Below are 16,918 nucleotides of genomic sequence, written 5' to 3'. Positions count from 1 at the left end.
TGCATATCAATAACTAATAACGTTAACTGAAGCAAGTTGTGTGATGCATTTTCCTAATATTTGACCATGAAATTTTAAGGGCCCCTCAAAAACGGGGAAAAAGGAAGGGGAAAAAGGACTTCACAACTGCCTGTGGGAGCAAAACCAAGAGTTACTCATTTCTACTGATTAGTAATTTAAAAATAAAATGAACTGACCTCCCAGTATGCAGCTGGTTGACTTAAATTACTGTCCTCTTGTGATAATCCTTCCATCTAAGCAATTAGAATGGGGCTTAATATAGTTTTCAATGATTACACACATTTAAATGTACATTTATGCATTACGGTTTTATCCAAAGTGACTTACAGTGCATTCAAGATATACATTTTTATTAGTACATGCATTCCCCGCATTTTTCCAGTACATGCATAGCTTTTCCAGATGTGCCAAAAATAAACATTTTCATAATTTACTCACCCTCATTCACTTTTCTTGCATTTTCTTTTTTCATCAAATGAAAGTGACTGAGGCTGTCGGTCTACCTAACATCTCCTTTTGTGTTCCACGGAAGAAGACCATACGGGTTTGAGGGCGAGTAAATTACTGAATTTTCATTTTTGGCTGAACTATCCCACATATACTGTTACACATCAGTACATTAGAAACATCAACTTACCATGTTGCAACCCAACAATCTATCAATCATTTAAAATGCACCATAATCAAGATACTGGGTCTTATTTGCGTTTTATTTACTGAGTTACAGTATTTCAGAACACCAATGTTTTGGAAGCGGTAGTTTAAATGATTAATATGCTGTGGACTATATGGGCAAAAAATATTGGGCTTATGTAAAGGGGCTTTTAGAAATTATTTGAGGTATCTGAAACGAGAGCATTGTCTTCCACCAGCCTCCGCTCTGAACTGGGCGACTGTGCTTATGTGTGTGTGCGTGCGCACAGTAATGGCTCTGCCAGTCGGCGAGCTCTCTGCTCGCTGCTTCTGGTAAGAGCTCTAATCTTCCCCATCAGGAAAGAATGGGCCGGATTTCACATAAGCTGGGAGGGCTGCCACCATGCACATGGCTATTGGGGACTGGGGTTGTGCATGTGTTTGTGTGTGAATACAGAGAGGAACCAGGATGGAAGCCTATAGGAAAGGGTGTGCAATTATGTTGGGTATACCACAAAACACAATTGCACACTCTTATTTCAGACACACACACACCAGTCTCCAGGGCTCACTTGCAGGTTAACAGTTGCCTGAAGCAGTATGTGCTAGCAAGGACACACCATGTACACCCACACACACAACCACATGGCAGTTGATATTCCACATGACTGGGCAGTGCAGCCACAGACAGGACATTGTGTTAACCCTAACTGAACCACACACTTGAGTGTGTGTGCTCTTAAACACACGTTATCTCTTGCTAACGGTGGCACTGAAGCCTTTAAAGCCTGCTTTACAGATTCGCAGCAGGTTTTCAAGAAGTGATAGAAAGAGTGAGCAGGAAAAGGAGGGTGGGTTACAGAGAGCTGTAATTAATGGGCTGTTCAATGTAACCTAGTGTGGAACTTGGATGCAAATGCTCACTCAAAGCCAAAATTGTGGTCATTGAGCTATTTTTAAAGACAAGCTTTACACTTATCAGGATGGCTGGGAACATTATCAAATACAATGACAGTAACTGGTCAATAAAGTGTCAACAATGGACTAGATTGTGGGAGGTGTTTCACCTAAAAGGTGCCTGAATGATTCTCATCCCATTAAAAAATTTACATAACTGCAAAACCTTTCCAATCAATCCTATCGAACATACAAGTCTGCAAACTCACCAGTAGGGCTCGCTGTTCCCGGCTCAACTTGCTGGAGTCCGCATACAGCTCAGTGGTGACGCACTTGAAGCGGTCGCCAACATAACCTGATGAATTTGCTATTCTCTTGGCTAGGCTGGATCTTTTATTTTTAGATAATCCATGTCCTTCTTCCTCATCCTCATGGGACTCTGTGTCTTCTGGTTTATCCTTGCTCAAGTCCACATATTGTTGATTAGCATGGTGCCGATCAACTTTGAATTCTGCAACATCAGTCCGAGCCCTTTCGCCAGAAGTTCTAGCACACCGTTGTGTCTGCTCCTCCAACATGTCTGGTAGTGGGCTATGCTCAGAGGAGCTCTCTTCACCCGGGCTGTGCACAGGTGAGTCAGGCTGCTTTTGCGGCCGAGGTGGACTGCATACTTCTGGCCGCTGCTCTGACTCAGCTGGCCTGAATACGGAAGGCAGGCCGGAGCGCAATATCTGCATGAGTTCTGGCTCTTTTGCCTCAAAATTACTGCCACTTTCATTCCCCATCCCTGTCCCACTGCCGACAGGCTTAGCTGGCTCTTTGCTTTTGGCATCAATGACACTGTGTTTGTCTGGCTCTGGGCTACCATCTGTGTCATCTTGGACCAGGTCTATACAGACAATTTCCTCTTGAGGCTTGCTCTGAGACTTGAAGCCCAGAAAATCTTGCCTTTCTGATTCTCTCTCAGAAATGTAGCTTGGGTCTGTGGTGGTGCTCTGGCGCTTGTATGAAACCTCCTCATGGTGCCAAGGCTTGTCCAAGGGTCTGGACCTCAGTTCAAGACGCTCTGGGACTTTGTGATCCAGAGGCAGGTGGGGAGACATTAGTGGATGGACCATCTCCTGTGAGTCATGGTAGGTCAGATACTCTCCATGACTGGGCGGGATTCCATATGGGAGGGTAGGCTTTGGTGGCAAACGTGCTGAATACAAGCTGTTAGTGCCAAGAAGAACTGGATGAGGGTAAACTGGCCCTTTTCCAGGCATCTGCAAGTGGGAGAGGGATAGACTCTCAGGTACTGGGTATGAGAGATATCTGCTAGGATATGCTAAGCGGGAAGGAAGATAAGCATCACCCTGGGGCATGTAGAGGTGGCTTGGAGTATGTCCATTCTCTAAATGTGATGACTGGGGCTTGAAACCAATTTCAGGGGTTTCAGTTTTTTTGAGTGTCTTTGAGGGCTTTGTAGTGGAGGGATGACTGCCACAATGGTTATTAGTTGGGTTCTTTTCTGGTGGGGTGTTGACTGATTTTGGCCATTCACCATTGATCTTGGGGATAGGCGAGACAGATGATGGCCGAGATGCAGTAGGCATGACAGAAGGGGCAGAATTTGGGATTGAGACATTTTGGTCATCTATCCTTGGGCATGAGGAACTTCTTGACTGTGGTACTGCATGCTCAAAATTCTTGTTCTTGGTTATGCTGGAGCCTTTGTTTTGACTAGCCTCTGAGCTGATTGTCCGAGTAGGACTTGGCACAACCCAGGAAGTGGGTAAAGTGCTAATTATCTCTGGCCTTTCTGGAGTTTTAGAAGAAGTGCTAACAGCAGAGGATGAAGGAGACAGAGCTTCTTTCAAAAGCTCCCTGTTTGGGGGAAGTCCATAACGATTGGTGGGGGAATAGCCAAGTTTGGCTAAGGCCTCTAATTTTGGGGGGTATCCATTGGGAGGTCCTTTAAAGTCCATGATTTTTGCAGACAGGTCTAAAGGTTTGTCTGCCGGGTCTTTGGTAACAGGCCCCTGTTGAGGTTGTTTCTCAGAAGAGGCCTTAACAGGTGAGCTGCTGCCTTTTCGTTCATTTACCAAACCTTTGTTTGACTCCAAGGTTGCCTCTTTGGCCTTAGACTTCTGGCTAGCAGGCCGAAGTGGGGGCCGAAGCTCTTGGGAAGTGCTGCTAATATAGACAGGGTGAGCAACCAAAGGTGAGGATGATGAGGAGGACGAAGGACTTCTGTACAGAGGCTTCTGGAACTCCATTGTGCTGTCCACAAGATGTGGAGTAGGGGGTGGGGCAGCTGCAGATGGTTGAGGGGGGCGTGGTGTAGGACGGGATGGCTGCATTGCCAGAGAAGAACATGAGTCCACTGAGACAATAGAACTGGAGCTGCTGCAAACACCAGCACTGCAACTACTGCTCATACTGCTGCTAGTACTACTTGTGTTTTTGCTGGATAAGGTCCGAATAGACTTGCTGTTGTTGGCACCATTCCCGCTGCTGCTGTGTTGCCTGTCACTGGAAGACTGGTGGTGAAGTTGTGTCTGCTGATGTATGGTCTGCTGCCCAAATGCAGAGGGCTCATGGTGAATCCTTGGGCCTATACTCTGTATAGTTTTGTCCTGGTGGTGCATCATTGGTGACAGTGCTGTAGGGGCGACAGTGGCAGTGGGTATCCTGAGGGGAGGAGCAAGAGGTGAAGATATAGGTGCAGGAGGATAGGGGGGCATGTAAAACAAGCGCTCCGCACCAGCTGCACTGCCTCCTGCTCCTGCACATAGAGACTGGTAGGCCAGATGCTGGGGAAGGTAAGGTGGTGGTTGTGACAGGATTGACGCTTTATACATGTTCAAAGCAGCATATTTACTGGAATCTAAAAAAGGGTACATTCCAGCATCATGGTAGGGACTCATCCAGGGAACCCTCAGATAGCTGCTACCCCCATTCAGACTCAATTCTGGTGGCTTGTCTGCTGGTAAAACCCGTCTGTCCAACCCTAAAGCATCTGCACCAGTCCCAGGCACAACCAGCGGCTTCTGAATCCCTGGTGGGGTACTCTTATAAAGTCCAATGTAACTGCTTGTTGTCTTTCTACTGTCGAGAGACACATCTGGTTTGTAGAGCAGGTCTGGGATCCTATCACCAACATAGCCTTTTTCTGTTGGCAGGGTCCGGATTCCTGGTGGATAAACCATTCCTCCATGGACACGGAGGCTCTCCCGCATCAGGCTAGTTCGATCGATGCCGAGCGCACTGAGAGGGTTCATTCTGCAGGTTGTACTCGCATCCACCTAGGATAAAAGAGCAGAAAATGGTCAGAGTGAGGGGGGTGAGAGTGTGTATAAGACAACAAAGAGCAATAAGACCCTGACAACAGGTAGACAAGGGAACAAAAATGTAAGACAATTTAACAGCAAATAACTGCCATTTAAAGTTACAGAAATATCAGGCTTTCATATTAAAAGGTCACATGAAAACCTCTCACTGTCTATTCTCCAACTGATTCACAAACATGAATCTCTATTGAGTCCCCACAATATAAAAGCTAATAGGATATTACAAGGATGTCACAACAAATTGCACTAGTCAAGGTCAAAATCTGGGAATGCAGAGATTGTTCTTAAATGCCAGCTGCAGTGAAGTTTTATGTGGGTAAAGCAGCAGCTTTGATGTATGCTTTCAGGGCAGTCTCACAGACATCACAGATTGGTCTTCCCATTATACCTTGGAGAGACCTGGGGGTTCAGTTATGCCAGTTCTGGCTTGTGCATTCCACGAGACCGCAACGGTCAACAATGGAGAATTCTTATACAAGAAAACAGGTGAATACGGTCTCTGCTGCATGACGAGTTGATGCATTTAACTTGGGGAGGGGACAGTCGAACTATAAAAAAGTAAATGACATTTAAAGCTGCTCTCCTAGAGCAAGTCAGCCAATTGCAAGAGAATATGTTGTTTCCATATAAATGTAAGCCTACAAAAATTAGAATCAGAATTAGCTTAATGCTTACACATACACATTTGTCTTGGTGACAGAAGCTTCCGGTGCACAAAAAATACAACACAAAGACAGAGATAATAAAAAAAATTAATAATAATAAAAAGCAAATAGAAGAAAAAAATATATACACACATATACACACACGGCCAAAAGTTTGGAATAATGAACAGATTTTGCTGTTTCGGAAGGAAATTGGTACTTTAATTCACCAAAGTCGAATTCAACTGATCACAAAGTATAGTCAGAACATTACTGATGTAAAAAACAGCACCATCACTATTTAATCTATCAAATCTAGAAACTCAGATTGAATGAAGACTATATAATACATGAAATTGCCAAAAAAACTGAAGATTTCATACAAAGGTGTAACTACGGTCTTCAAAGACAAAGCACAACTGACTCTAACAAGGACAGAAAGAGATGTGGAAGACCAGATGTACAACTAAACAAGAGGATAAGTACATCAGAGGCTCTAGTTTGAGAAATAGACACCTCACATGTCCTCCGCTGACAGCTTCATTGAATTCTACCTGCTCAACACCAGTTTCATGTACAACAGTAAAGAGAAGACTCAGGAGGACTTATGGGAAGAATTGCAAAGAAAAAGACACTTTTGAAACAGAAAAACAAAAAGAAAAGGTTTGAGTGGGCAAAGAAGCACAGACATAAGACAATTTTTCCAACAGATAATTGGAAAAGAGTGTTACGGATCTGAACCCCATTGAGCTTTTGTGGGATCAGCTAGACTGTAAGGTGCGTGAGAAGTGCCCGACAAGACACATCTATGTCAAGTGCTACTGGAAGCGTGTGGTGAAATGTCACCTGAGTATCTGGATAAAATTACAGCTAGAATAAAAAGGATCTGCAAACTCTTTGAAGTAGTTTAAGAAGTTCTGAAAAAAAATTCAGATTGTAATTTTTCACGTTATAAATGTCCTGACTATACATTGTGATCAGCTGAACGTAACTTCTTTCCATAAAGAGCAAAATGTCTACATTATTCCAAACTTTTGGCCGCCAGTGTATATATACACACACACACACACATATACATGTACTGTATAATAATATATATATATATATATTTTTTTTATTATTATTATTTATTTATTTATTAGGGCTGTCGACTTAATGCATTAATAACGTGTGATTAATTTGACAAAAAATAACGCGGCAAAAAAATGTACGCATTCAATCACAATGCTTTCCTGAGAAATTCCTGAGAAACGCAAGCTTGCAGTACCACCTGTTTACTCCAGAGGGCAGTAAGTGAAATTTCAGCTGTGTGAGCAACGCGCAGTTTATACAGTGAACAAAATATTAACAACTCTTCAGCAGACACATGCTTTATGTTCTTGCGTTCAAAACACTTGAAAGAGCGCAAATGCGATCTAAGGGATCTCAAGATGTGTTTAAAGATTGAGTATTAAACTATATTTAACGTGACAGTGACCTTAAACATTTTATGTTTATGGCGCAACGCACCAGAGACGCCACACAAGCATGTCTGACGCAGGTGTACATTGACGGGTCCTTAAACAAGCCCTCATAATAAATCTCTGATTGACAAATTCACTTGTGAAATGGATTGCTGTGAACTGTGTGACAATGATTGACTTATGATCAATAATATGGTAGTAAACAATACATTGTATTCTAAATATCGCCGCTTTTTGTATTGTCTTATCAATGATGAACTCTTCTGCTACAAGAATGTAATGCATTTTATTTATCTGAATATTTTTTTAATTGTATATATATATATATATATATATATATATATATATAATTTTTAATATTTAAAGATAACTATGTATAATTATTTCATCATTATATATTGAATTATATTTATATGAGGGGCTCTCAGCAAATATTTGTATATGCGATTAATTAATCGGAACACCATCTAATTAATTCAATTACAAATTGTAATCGATTGACAGCCCTAATATATATATATATATATATATAATTTTTTAATATTTAAAGATAACTATGTATAATTATTTCATCATTATATATTGAATTATATTTATATGAGGGGCTCTCAGCAAATATTTGTATATGCGATTAATTAATCGAACACCATCTAATTAATTCAATTACAAATTGTAATCGATTGACAGCCCTAATATATATATATATATATATAATTTTTTAATATTTAAAGATAACTATGTATAATTATTTCATCATTATATATTGAATTATATTTATATGAGGGGCTCTCAGCAAATATTTGTATATGCGATTAATTAATCGGAACACCATCTAATTAATTCAATTACAAATTGTAATCGATTGACAGCCCTAATATATATATATATATATATATACGCACACACACACACACACACACAAATACAACTCTGTTATATACAGGTCAAAGGGAAGGTATGGCAGAAGTGGATATGTTGGATAAATATAAATAGACTAAGCTGTGTATTGCACATAATTGTTGCTCAATGGGGCAGTTTTAACTGTTCTTGTGCCTGACGGTTCTGAACATGAATGTCTTAATTTTGAATTAAAAATTGTATTTCTAAATATAAAATGCAATGCTTACCATGCTTTGAATGGGGACACTATTTCTGTTAGTTCTCAACAGATTCTCTGGTCTTCACCATAAGGATAATTTTCTGTGTGGGTGAAAAAATAAAATTGATATAGCAGTTCTTAAGACTGAAAATGTATATATCATATTATTTATTTACATGACAGTTGTTCTCTGTTCAGGGTAAACACAATGAGCTACAAGGGGAAATGAGAAGCGACCTGGCTTTCGATGGGGAGGCCTTGGCCTGGTTCTCCACCTCAACATGCCTTTGTCTCGATGAACAGTCACCGAGCCACGTGCCTTGTTATCACAGAGCAAGTGCTCTGATAAGGAATCCCTCAGCTTTCTGAGCTTGTACAGAGTAACGCTAAGGCAGGGAGGGGGTTTCATCATTACCGCGGAGAAAGCAGCAATCAAACCTGCCGCACACCCCCTCCAAACACTGCCACCCAGCCCCACGGCTTGGCAAGACAACCGCAAAACTATGTTGGGTAGGCGAGACGCGTCTCTGTTATTGATGGCTCTACAGACCCCAGATTTCAATAACGCAGGCCCAGAGCTTATCTAGAGACATGGTCACAGCCGCTGCCATTGAAGGATTGAGGCAGTTTGCCCTCTGTCATCAATCAAACCAGCCTAGACACACACACACACACACGGATGTGCATGCGTCACTTTCATAGCAACCTGTGCAGCAACACTCAGCTTCAACGCATATACAGAAGGGATTAAGGCAATTACAATCCATCACTAAAAACCACTTGCATTTATGTAAAACAGTAAAGGATGTTTTACAAAAGCAATGCAACGTATTATGCATGGTAAGCACATGCACATAAAATAAACAGAATAACCCTCTTGTATATAAACAGAGAGGCAATCAATATTGAATTATTGTTCCATAACTACACCAACATTAAGCCGCATTAAACTTCGTAAATTCTGCCCCTGTTCCTGGAGCGTGTGCCTCCCTTCCCCCCGTCTTCCCTGCTCTCAAAGCCTAATCCGACCCCTGCATGGGGAGCACAGCAGAAACCCACCCAGCTTTTGCCATTCAGTCCCATTCTCTGTGCTCTCATTTTCCGTCCCCTCTGTGACCCGATCTTTCATTGCACCAGCGGGGGCACGGACATTATGCATGTGAGGGGCGCTGTGGTAAGAGGGGTACTCGCCCCCCCACGGAGGAAAGAAACCTCCTCTCTCTAAATCATCAATCAAACGAAGTGAGCGGTGTGCTTTGTCTGCTTTTTAACGCAGGTGAGCCAACACTGAATCGGGCAATATGCGGCGTTTTAACTTATACTTAACTATTTCTAATCACCGAGGCAACTGCACTGAATGACAGGTTTCGCTCAGGGGGCATTAACACGAGACACGTTCTTCCCCAAATCAGACGAATGTGGCGCAATGGAACGCTGATGACTTTATTAACGCTAGAACTGTTTCTTTCTAAAAAGAGCGATTCGCTGACACATCTGACGCAGCTGTTAGGCTACATAAACAACTATTTCAAAATAGCTAGGACAAACCACAAGAGCGTATACTTTTCCCGTTTTTCTCCTTTCTTTTTACGGAAGAACAAACGACTATACACAGGTTACATTTGCAACACGTTTCATGGGCTTTTTCCCCCGCCGTCATTAAACGGTGCTTAGAGCAGGAAAGAAATTAGTTTCCACTGCGATGCTTATGGAAATATTTCCCTAATTTTGCAGCGCGTAATGTTCAACGCACTTCAAAGCTAATAGACCGTGCAACTAATGCATAAAATTATAAGCAAATAAATAGAAATTACAACAGCTGTACAAAGAAAAAAAACGGAAAGTATCCAGCATTCATTAGAGAAAATGACAACAACAAAAAAAATCGAAATGTTTAGGCCTTTGTTGAAAGAATGAAAGTAGAAAGAGAAAGAAAGGAGTCCTCTTAATTGTCACTTGATACACGAGTATGTGAATGGCAACTGTACACGGCTGAGAGCAAGAGAGAAAAAAACAAGAGAGCTTAGTATATTTCTATTTTTGCATGTGAATTGGATTGTTTTGAATGCCTAAATGAAGAAGTTTGCATGACAATGTGACACAGAGTTGCCAAGGGCATGACTGGGCGTGAAAGCCATTGCATCAAGTCTGTGTTGACAGAAGAACATGAGATGATGTTATAAAGTGTGCGGAGCATGAAAGCGAGTGTTAAATGTTTAACTCCTGAGGTGTGAGTTTTTACAGTAAGGGCTGAAGAGTAGAGAAAGAAAGGCTGCTGAGATCTCCACCTTTAAGCTCCAGGGGCCCAGCGGCAGCTCTCCAAAGTGGCAGATCGCCAGTTATCATCCGCCGCACCGAGACTCTCACGGCTCTTAAAGATGCAGTAAAAATGTTTTATAATATCCGTAAGCAGGAGATAAATACGAAGCCGAATTAAGGAGATCATGTCATTTTGGGACAAGGGTCAAATATTATTCAGGACAAACATTCGTGCACAAATAGAGTCCATGCAGTCCATATAGACCATGATTTAGAAAAGGAAAGTTGGCCTATAATACAGACTTTCCATTAAAGAAACAAGACACCGCACCATTTCAAAAGAAAACGTGCCCTGCCGTGAAAGGTATGGGCTTATCTTTATTACCTTCAGCATAATGCGTCCAATGTCTAACTTGAAATTAACGCATTTCATACACCAAATCACTCCAGGTGGAATATCCGTCCATGTTACTGACACTTGCACATATATGATCAGACATAAAAATCACATATTAAATGGACAGGTCCATATGAAATTCACCCTGATAGCACACATACTGATGTACATCACCCAGACGTCTATTTGATGTGCGTTTAGGTTGTTTGCTCATCTGCAATACATCTGTAAGACGTTACACTTTTTGTTTGTCATGTCTATCCACGTGCACTGACTGGCCTATTATAGAAATAAATACAGAACGAAACATTCAACTGTCAGAGCGTGGATATTGAAGACGTGAAAGTGCTCGTTTGCCTGCAGACATTCAGTTGCGAGAAACGATGTGAATTGCATCTACGCTCTCTCGCGCGCTTGTGCACCTCCCCGTCTGCCTCGTGCACTGCTGTGAAATGGTGGGTTGCGCGAGTGCACTCCAGAGACTAGAGCGCTGGGTCTCGCCAACCCTCTCTCCCTCTTTATGCTCGCTAGTACAAATCGATTCAAGTTGGGCCCTTTTTGAGACTTTCAACTCTAGACACCCAAACCAAGCTAGTCTTTTTTTTTCATTTAGCTCATACACATATTTTTTACATTCACAATATAGTATGCATTTTATCTCATTAATTAATGCATTGGTATCAGAAGAGTTAATTGGCCTATTTGCAACACATTTTGTTCTGCTGTTATTAGTGCATGTTTAAAGACATGATTTGTGACCGTGTGAAGGCCTTTTGCTTGAAGTACTGCAGATAGATGCTTCAATAGGAAAGGCTACATGTCTGGATGAACCACAAAGGATTTAATGTATTTTTATTTGAGAAGTATTACCACTGCAGGCGATGTGGTTTTATTTTAATTGAGAGCTGTTTTTAGCACGTCTCTTTCGTTTGGTTGGCCTGCAAGCAGGACACTTTGCAGAGGGTGCTGTTAGCCTAATCATATACTACCATCATCCATTGCAATAAGGGCCGACGCAGTATGTTGAGTAGCCTACCAGTATAGATGGTTTGCATTTAAGCTGTAAAACTTTATTTGGACACTAAATGGAGTGAAATCAAAGTCTTGTGGCCTAACCCTAATTTGTAAGTTGAAGAATGCAATGGTTGAATATCCTGAAATGCAGAACATCTTGAATGCATTGTATCAAGGAATCCAAGATTCAGATATTCAATGTGTGGGTAAAAAGAAACAGCGCAAAGAAAACAATGTATCCATGGTTAGGCATCGCTCCGGGAGCACGCGGCAACCCATGCACGACGAGGCTCCTGCTGCGGCACAAAAGCTCGGTGAAGCGAAGAGAAGGGCTCTCTTGTTTCAGTGCGCACTGTCCCGCGGGACTGCTCGGACAGAGAAGAAACTTCAATCAAACCGTGCTGTCTCCAGCGGGGGCCATACTCCGAAATCTGATCCGAGCGCATCTCTCCGCCCTCACACTGGCGGATAAAACCAAACGGGCTGCCAAGACAATAGAAAACTTTGGCAATAAGGTTTATAGGATTTCTGCCCAATGATACTCCATTGTTAAATGAAAGACTTGGATGCAGATTTGGTGAACATGTGGTGCATCCAAACGTTAACTTAAGTGACTTCGTTGGGTAGCAAATTGGGCTAAAGTTACACATTTTTATACAGATTTTCTAATTAATGGTTCATTTAAAAAAATGGAAACATCCAAGTACACAGTGGACCCAACTATTCTAAACCAAGAGACAACTATATAGCCTTGTTTGAGTGTAAATAAAACAAAATGCACATTATTATTATTATTATTAGCATGGTAAATGCAACTTTACGTGGTAAAAGGCTAATGGTGGTGCCGATTCGGCTTCTGCGAACCGATCATAAGCTATTTAAAAATGCATATATAAAACATGAAATAACTTGAGAATGCATTACCAGGAGCATTGTCCTGTAACTAGTCCTAACTACAACAGTCATCGTTCATTTAGAGTTGTCCAACAGTTAATGCCCAACAAAACCATCAATGGCAGTCAAAATCTGACATGCAGCTCAATTTGGTGGACAAATTTCAGTTCCCATCAATGACCAACATCATTCACTCAAAATATTCTAACTGTGGCACCAGTTTAACTCAGGCCACGACTTGTTGATCTAAATTCCATCCCCGGGTATGTATAGAGCATTACAATACAGGCCAGACATGTCACACTTTCTCTCTTGCAAATCTGACGCCGACATCGGAATATAGGCTGGTCTGTCTACAGCAGACAGGCTCCATGGGTGAGGAGACCGTGCAGGCGTGAGCTCACACTGAGCTGACGGGCTATAAATAAACAAATCCGGAGAGCTGGGGTCTCAGCAGGGCGAGCCGGGGGGCGTGGCCGAATTAAACGGTGGAAAACAACAGAAATACTTGCCAGTTTGTATACAAAAGTACTTTTGTCTTATGTACAAAAAAAACTCTACATTTACATTAAATTTACATGAATCTGCTAATGCATATACAAAAACAGCACACACCACAATAAAAACCAAACAGGTAAATGTTTAAAGAAATATAACATGTGAATGCAAAGTGGGAGTTAATCTAGAGAAAAATAACTGGAGCATATAAAATACTTTGAATAGACTTTTGAACAGATTAGGACAAATTCTGAGCAGGTTGATGGGGCTTATATATATATATATATATATATATATATATATATATATATATATATATATATATATACACACACACACACACACACACAAAACGTCATTGCAATGCATGTAAATTTGGACTTAAGTGAAAGGGGTCAATGCATGTCACATTCAAAACTGACTGCGTTATTGAGTAAGGCTTGAATTCTAGATGCCAAAAATCAGAGGTTGCCGTTTAGGCAAGCCTGTAAAAATACCGATGGATTGAGGGCTTTCTTTCCACCAGGATTCATTTGGATGCGCTCTGACATGTTTGATTAATAGCGTCCACGGTGCTTTAATTATGCAGAATAGCATGTCGCAACCATTTGAGACTCTTGTGAAAAATTAACCCAAGGGTATCACTCAGCACACGTGCGTCTCCGAGATGTCTGTTCAAGAGCGTATCATCTGGAAAGCATTGCATTCCAATTAACATCTGAAACACATCTTTAAAGGATCCGATTTACAAGAGACCAACAACACAGACATACATAGCACAGGTACATCTCAGAGAAGTCTGCGTATCTTCTGGAAAGCATCATATTCTAATTAACATCTGCTAAACATCTTAAAAAGATCAGATATTCTTAATCATAAACATCTCAAAAACATCTGCTGAATGTCTTCTTGACATTTGATGAATACTTATTGACAAATGTCTAATAGATGTATTGCTGATGAGCAACGTAAAACAATACGTCTTCCAGATGTAAACACACATTAAATAGACGTCTGGGCGATGTATGTGCTATCAGGGTTGCTAAGGTAAATCTTGCCTGTAGAGAAGATCTTTAGTCCAATACCAATTTACATATATTCATTTGGCAGATGCTTTTATCCAAAGTGACTTACAAAAGAGGAATAATACATTATAAGCGATTCATCTCAAGGAGACAGAGGTACGAAAAGTGCTGCATTAAAGTTTCACTAGCATCAGAATAGTAGTATACAACAGATTAGAGTGCAACAAGAATATATATAATATATATATATATATATATATATATATATATATATATATATATATATAGCCGCCTCTTTGTGTTGGTACAAAGAGCCGACCGCAGGCTTCTGGAGGGAACATAGCTGTGCAGAAATGATTTTAGGTATGCTGGAGCAGACCCAGTGACTGTCCTGTATGCCAGCATCAGAGTCTTGAATTTAATGCATGCACCTACCGGCAGCCAGTGGAGAGAGGAGGGGTGTAACATGCGCTCTCTTTGGTTCATTAAAGACCAGACATGCTGGTGCATTCTGGATCATTTGCAAGGGTCTAATTGCGCATGCAAGGAGGCCTGCAATGACAGCATTACAGTAGTCCTGTCTAGTTATGACAAGTGACTGAACAGGAAGTTGTGTGGCATGTACAGATATGAAGGGTCTTATTAGAGTGTAAATCTACATGATCTTGTGGTCTTTGAGATGTGGTCGGAGATGGTTACCCCTAGATTTCTGACCGTTTTGGAAGACCTTACTATAGTTGAACGCAGGTGAACGGTGTTGTGTTCAACCGCAGGGTTGGCCGGAAAGACGAGGAGCTCAGTCTTCGCTGGGTTACGCGTTAAAGTGTCATTTAATCTGGTGTTTAGACGTCCTATCCAGAGTGATTGCACTTATTACTGGGACCTGAACCAACCTGGGGTTAGGTGTCTTGCTCATGACACAATATGGTCACACTTTGTATATGAACCCAAACAAACCTTTTCAGTCACCAGCCCGGATTTTCAACCGCCAACCCCAAGTTTTTCCAACACAGACTGCCTCGGGGTGAAACAACACACCACTGTTTGTTATTAGAGGATGACATGACATTTCTGCGTGACGTGGTGGGTGAAAAATTCGAAGACATAGTGACAACGGAGCTTAAAATGTCCAAAAGGCAGCGCCTGTCGTGGACAGAGATCAGCACTGTCCTCAAACTGGCTCCATGACAGATTATACACCGAACAAGACATGTTTTAAAGTTGGAAAGAGCTAGCCAATTCATTTTCCTCCTGCCCCGGACACAACCAGACAGTGAAACTCTTTTAGGGCAAGAAGGTCTGGTCAGCACTCGATCCTACTAACTAGAAGACTAGATTTTTCTCCTCTAGTGGCAGAAACCTTTCGTCTATTTTCTATCATTTCACAAGGCTTCTTCAGTTCTTCTGCCCATGTTTCACTTCAGTCCTTTACGAAGCTCACGGAAGTGACCTCCAAACACGTAACCTTCATGTTTTCCATGAGCTTTGCAAGTGAGAGATTATAATCGCTTATTTAAAATTTGTATAACTCAGGTGTCCGACTTATAAAAGGGCGAGGCTCGCGAGAGTCGTATTAATCAATACGATAAATTAACGCACGTGAATCTCACAGAAACTACGAGTTGTTGTCGCTAAATAGGCAGCGCGATGTAGCGTGTCAAGCGGGGGGGGGGGAAGGTCAGCTACTAAAAAAGAAAAGCCCCGTAATGTAGGAAACGGTTTGTTACTGAAAACAGTCCGTGCACCGATGGAAACGTTCAATCGTTCAGAGCCGACCAGACATCGTCGCGCGCACTTAAACACATGACAGACATCCAAACAACGATGTTGAAAACTTGTCCACAATCGCAACTTTAAATGCAAAAGTCACACCCAAAGTAGCCCTAATGAATAAGCCGATTTGATGGTTTAAAACGGTCCTGGGTGTAAAGAAAGAACCCCTTTCCACCCTTCTCTGAAGCTCCGCACGATCACGCGCATTTGCCGACAGCGGACAACGTAGCGGAGCAAACATACACAGACATAGCCTAGTGTGGCAAACATCCAAAATGTAGGTTCAAATGGTCTTACCTGAATGTATTGACTCCTACTGCCCAGAGGGTCGCATTCAATATTTAGGATGTCCTTTAAGCACCCTTTTAACTCTCCAGATAACAGCACGGTGAGTGTTTAAGATATGCAAAGATTCCCGTTAAAACAAAGACGATCAGCTGCATTACTGTAGGCTTTATATATATCATTCAAATCAATCTAGTTGCCCCAGTTTTATCTTTGTTTTCAATGGAAGTCCTTCAGAAGTTCAGCGTATCTCCGGACTTGCCGAATAGGAATAGCCACTCTTGGGAATACTAGGGGATCCATAGGCTATACATCCATTAAAACGTAGTTTAGCTTGATTTAGGACAGGAGGGTTGAATACGAAACAAGCGACAATCCCCGGTGCTCCGGTCGAACTGAACTCAGTCTTCTATATGACGTCTCGTTGCGCCATGTTGGGCTCGGGCGAGACAACGAGCGATCGAGAGCCACGCCGCGAGAACGGTATGTGCGTATGTGTGCACGGAACGGTCCTCACGCGCACATAGACGGACCATTGGCCAAAACAAGCAACGCACGAATTCCCGTCTTGCTAATCTAACGATCCGAGTCCTTGGAGATTTCCAGGATAATTGCCCGTTTCTTTGTCCCGGTTCCGATACGCGATAACCCGCGATCTCTGCTCGCTGCTGCGTGTGTGACTCT

At 41.9% G+C, this 16,918-nt stretch overlaps 1 protein-coding gene across 1 annotated transcript in view; it reads right to left on the bottom strand.

Moving 5' to 3' along the window:
- Positions 1–16,918, bottom strand: part of LOC127639324 (BCL-6 corepressor-like) — a 50,229-nt gene that overhangs the window by 33,198 nt on the left and 113 nt on the right. Inside the window, 4 exon segments of the mRNA XM_052121252.1 lie at positions 198–254; positions 1,821–4,838; positions 8,118–8,190; positions 16,247–16,918. The exon segment at positions 16,247–16,918 is cut by the window's right edge and continues 113 nt beyond it. Of these exon segments, the coding sequence (XP_051977212.1) occupies positions 198–254; positions 1,821–4,838; positions 8,118–8,120 (3,078 nt within the window). The 5' untranslated portion in view covers positions 8,121–8,190; positions 16,247–16,918.

The sequence above is a fragment of the Xyrauchen texanus genome, chromosome 48, assembly GCF_025860055.1.
Source record: "Xyrauchen texanus isolate HMW12.3.18 chromosome 48, RBS_HiC_50CHRs, whole genome shotgun sequence".
Classification (NCBI taxonomy): Eukaryota; Metazoa; Chordata; class Actinopteri; order Cypriniformes; family Catostomidae; genus Xyrauchen; species Xyrauchen texanus.
Note: the sequence above shows the minus strand (reverse complement) of the source record. Positions and strands in the feature narration are given on the sequence as shown.